Raw genomic sequence first — 3,192 nt, 5'->3', positions numbered from 1 at the left:
AAATTGCCGGACAATTAAGCCGCTCTTGAACTTTCACTCTTATTACCGTAATTAGCGAGAGTTTAACAGCCTAGTTCGGCTATTAATGACCATTGACACACACAAACCACGCTAACTGATGATAGTAATTAAACACTGAAAATTAGAAGTGAATAAGCTGGCAAGAATGATTACAACATTTAATAGTCTTCAAACAAGGGGGTAAGGATCCAGGGGTGATTTAGAGCTCTAATGAGGGGGGGGGGGTAGTTAAGGGGGGGAGTGTATTTCCTGAGAGGTGTTACGAGGGTAATGGGTTGTTAATGGGAGGGAAGGGGGGGGGTCGTGCCAGGGGGGCAGATTATATAGTAGTTTCTTAGATATTTGCCTCGTGAATGGGGGGTGAGGTGGGTGGGGGGGGGTGGAGAAGGGGGTGGATACGGTACGAAGGGAAGGGGGAGGAGGGGAAGGGATTATCAGGGAAAAACACCAAGCCAATATGGCTATATAGCACTTGGAAGGGGTCAGGATAAGGATCTGGGATGGGACGGGGGGTGGGGGGGGGGAAAGGAATGGTGCCCAACCACTTGTGGACGGTCGGGAATTGAACGGCGATCTGCATGAAGCAAGACCCGTTGCTTTACCGTCCAGCCCAAGTGGTTGGACACCATTAATTCAGAGTTAATTCAGAGCTGAAGGATGTGGATAAGTCGGTTAACTGGTTCCTAGTTAAATAAAAATCGGTTCTAAGAGAAATTAATCCTTATAAATAATATTTAATTTATACAAAATATTGATATGATTAGTGATTAAATTTTTTTTATACAAAGTCGCCAATTACACGTAGGTATAAGGGGGAAAGGGAGGAGTTTCGAACCTTGATCAGAAGGTTCTGTACACCCCCCTCCCCCCTCTCCCCTCTTCACGACAAGGTAACGTCAACAGTGCGTCAATTTGACGGACAGGCTGCTGCAATTAAATTGGCGAAATGAGATGTAAATGTTTCGTTATTGACAGGTTAATTTATTGCTCTGAATGACTGAAGGGGAATTTCCTTCAAGTGAATAACAAACATTATTACTTTTTTTCAGCCAAAACGTCGCATTTTTTTTTTACGGAGTCTAATGCACGCTAATAATGACGTTTTCATTGAAAGTGAAGGGACGACGACGTTTCGGTCCGTCCTGGACCATTCTCAAGTCGATTGTGATTGGTCCAAGGCGGACCGAAACGTCGTCGTCCCTTCACCTTCTAGTGTATGTGGTCTGGTCAACACATTTCAGCCACGTTATTGTGACTCCTCGGACCAGATTCACGAAGCAGTTACGCAAGCACTTACGAACCTGTACATCGTTCCTCAATCTTTGGCGGCTTTCTTTACCATTATTAAACAGTTAATGAACTCCGAAGCACCAAGAAGCTTCTCTTAACAATGACAACAGTTGACTGAAAAAGTTTTCACGCCCGTAACATGTTTAATATACGTGACCAAAGCCGTCAAAGATTGAGGAAAGATGTACACGTTCGTGAGTGCTTGCGTAAGTGCTTCGTGAATCTGGCCCCAGGTCTGATGACCTCGAAAGACCGGTCCAGACATTCCCCCTTCTTGTCGTTGACCTGCGCTACGAGGAACGCGGAACAAGCGCAAGGAACGTGGAACAAGCGCAAGGAACGTGGAACAAGCGCAAGGAACGTGGAACAAGCGCAAGGAACGTGGAACAAGCGCAAGGAACGTGGAACAAGCGCAAGGAACGTGGAACAAGCGCAAGGAACGTGGAACAAGCGCAAGGAACGTGGAACAAGCGCAAGGAACGTGGAACAAGCGCAAGGAACGTGGAACAAGCGCAAGGAACGCGGAACAAGCGCAAGGAACGTGGAACAAGCACAAGGAACGTGGAACAAGCGCAAGGAACGTGGAACAAGCGCAAGGAACGTGGAACAAGCGCAAGGAACGTGGAACAAGCGCAAGGAACGCGGAACAAGCGCAAGGAACGTGGAACAAGCGCAAGGAACGTGGAACAAGCGCAAGGAACGTGGAACAAGCGCAAGGAACGTGGAACAAGCGCAAGGAACGCGGAACAAGCGCAAGGAACGCGGAACAAGCGCAAGGAACGTGGAACAAGCGCAAGGAACGTGGAACAAGCGCAAGGAACGTGGAACAAGCGCAAGGAACGTGGAACAAGCGCAAGGAACGCGGAACAAGCGCAAGGAACGCGGAACAAGCGCAAGGAACGCGGAACAAGCGCAAGGAACGTGGAACAAGCGCAAGGAACGTGGAACAAGCGCAAGGAACGTGGAACAAGCGCAAGGAACGTGGAACAAGCGCAAGGAACGTGGAACAAGCGCAAGGAACGCGGAACAAGCGCAAGGAACGCGGAACAAGCGCAAGGAACGTGGAACAAGCGCAAGGAACGCGGAACAAGCGCAAGGAACGCGGAACAAGCGCAAGGAACGTGGAACAAGCGCAAGGAACGCGGAACAAGCGCAAGGAACGCGGAACAAGCGCAAGGAACGCGGAACAAGCGCAAGGAACGCGGAACAAAGGGAAAGAACGCGGAATGGAGAAGAAGGGAACACTGGACATGTTGAACAGAACGAGGAGGAATAAAAATGAACGCGATACGAGGGAAAAAAGAACGCAGAACGGGGGGTGGGGGGTGGGGGGGGGGGTAAGTGAACGAGGCATAACAAAGGAAAATGTAATAAAGAGCTAAAGGGAATTTAGGGCAAGGAAGAATACACCATTTCATGCGTGCCGGGAAAGTTTTTATTGGAACCCTATTTTCCCTGCAGACTCTTTTTTCCCCTATTTTCCCTGCACATTCTTCCCTATTTTCTAGCAGACTCTTTCCTATTTTTTAGAAGGCCTTCGGCTTTCTTAATGTACTCCTAACCCAACTCTTAATATTGTCCATGTCCCTTTTAGCGTCTTTGACACATTGAACTGATCTCCTTTCACCCCCTTCTCCCCCTCTCTCTCTTTCTCCCCCTCTCTCTCTTCCTCTCCCTCTCTCTCTTTCTCTTCTTCTCTCCCTGTGTACGTGTCTCTCTCCTTTCTCTCTCTACCTCTCTTCCTATGTGTCTTTCCCCTCCTTTCTCTCTCCCTCTCCCTCTCTCTCTCTCTGTCTCCTCTCCCCCTCTCTCTCTCTCTGTCTCTTCCCCTCTCTCTCCTCCGACTACTCTTATCTTTCCCCCCCCTCCCAACCATCCATT

General features: G+C 48.9%; 1 protein-coding gene across 1 annotated transcript; it reads left to right on the top strand.

Annotated features, from left to right (window-relative positions):
• The first annotated feature begins 1,450 nt into the window (after positions 1–1,450).
• LOC138370231 (uncharacterized) lies at positions 1,451–2,587 on the top strand. The gene has a single exon (XM_069334230.1). The coding sequence runs from the start codon at positions 1,451–1,453 to the stop codon at positions 2,585–2,587; it is 1,137 nt and encodes a 378-aa protein (XP_069190331.1).
• The last annotated feature ends 605 nt before the right edge of the window (positions 2,588–3,192 follow it).

This window comes from Procambarus clarkii, chromosome 31 (assembly GCF_040958095.1).
Source record: "Procambarus clarkii isolate CNS0578487 chromosome 31, FALCON_Pclarkii_2.0, whole genome shotgun sequence".
NCBI classification, from domain to species: Eukaryota; Metazoa; Arthropoda; class Malacostraca; order Decapoda; family Cambaridae; genus Procambarus; species Procambarus clarkii.
Note: the sequence above shows the minus strand (reverse complement) of the source record. Positions and strands in the feature narration are given on the sequence as shown.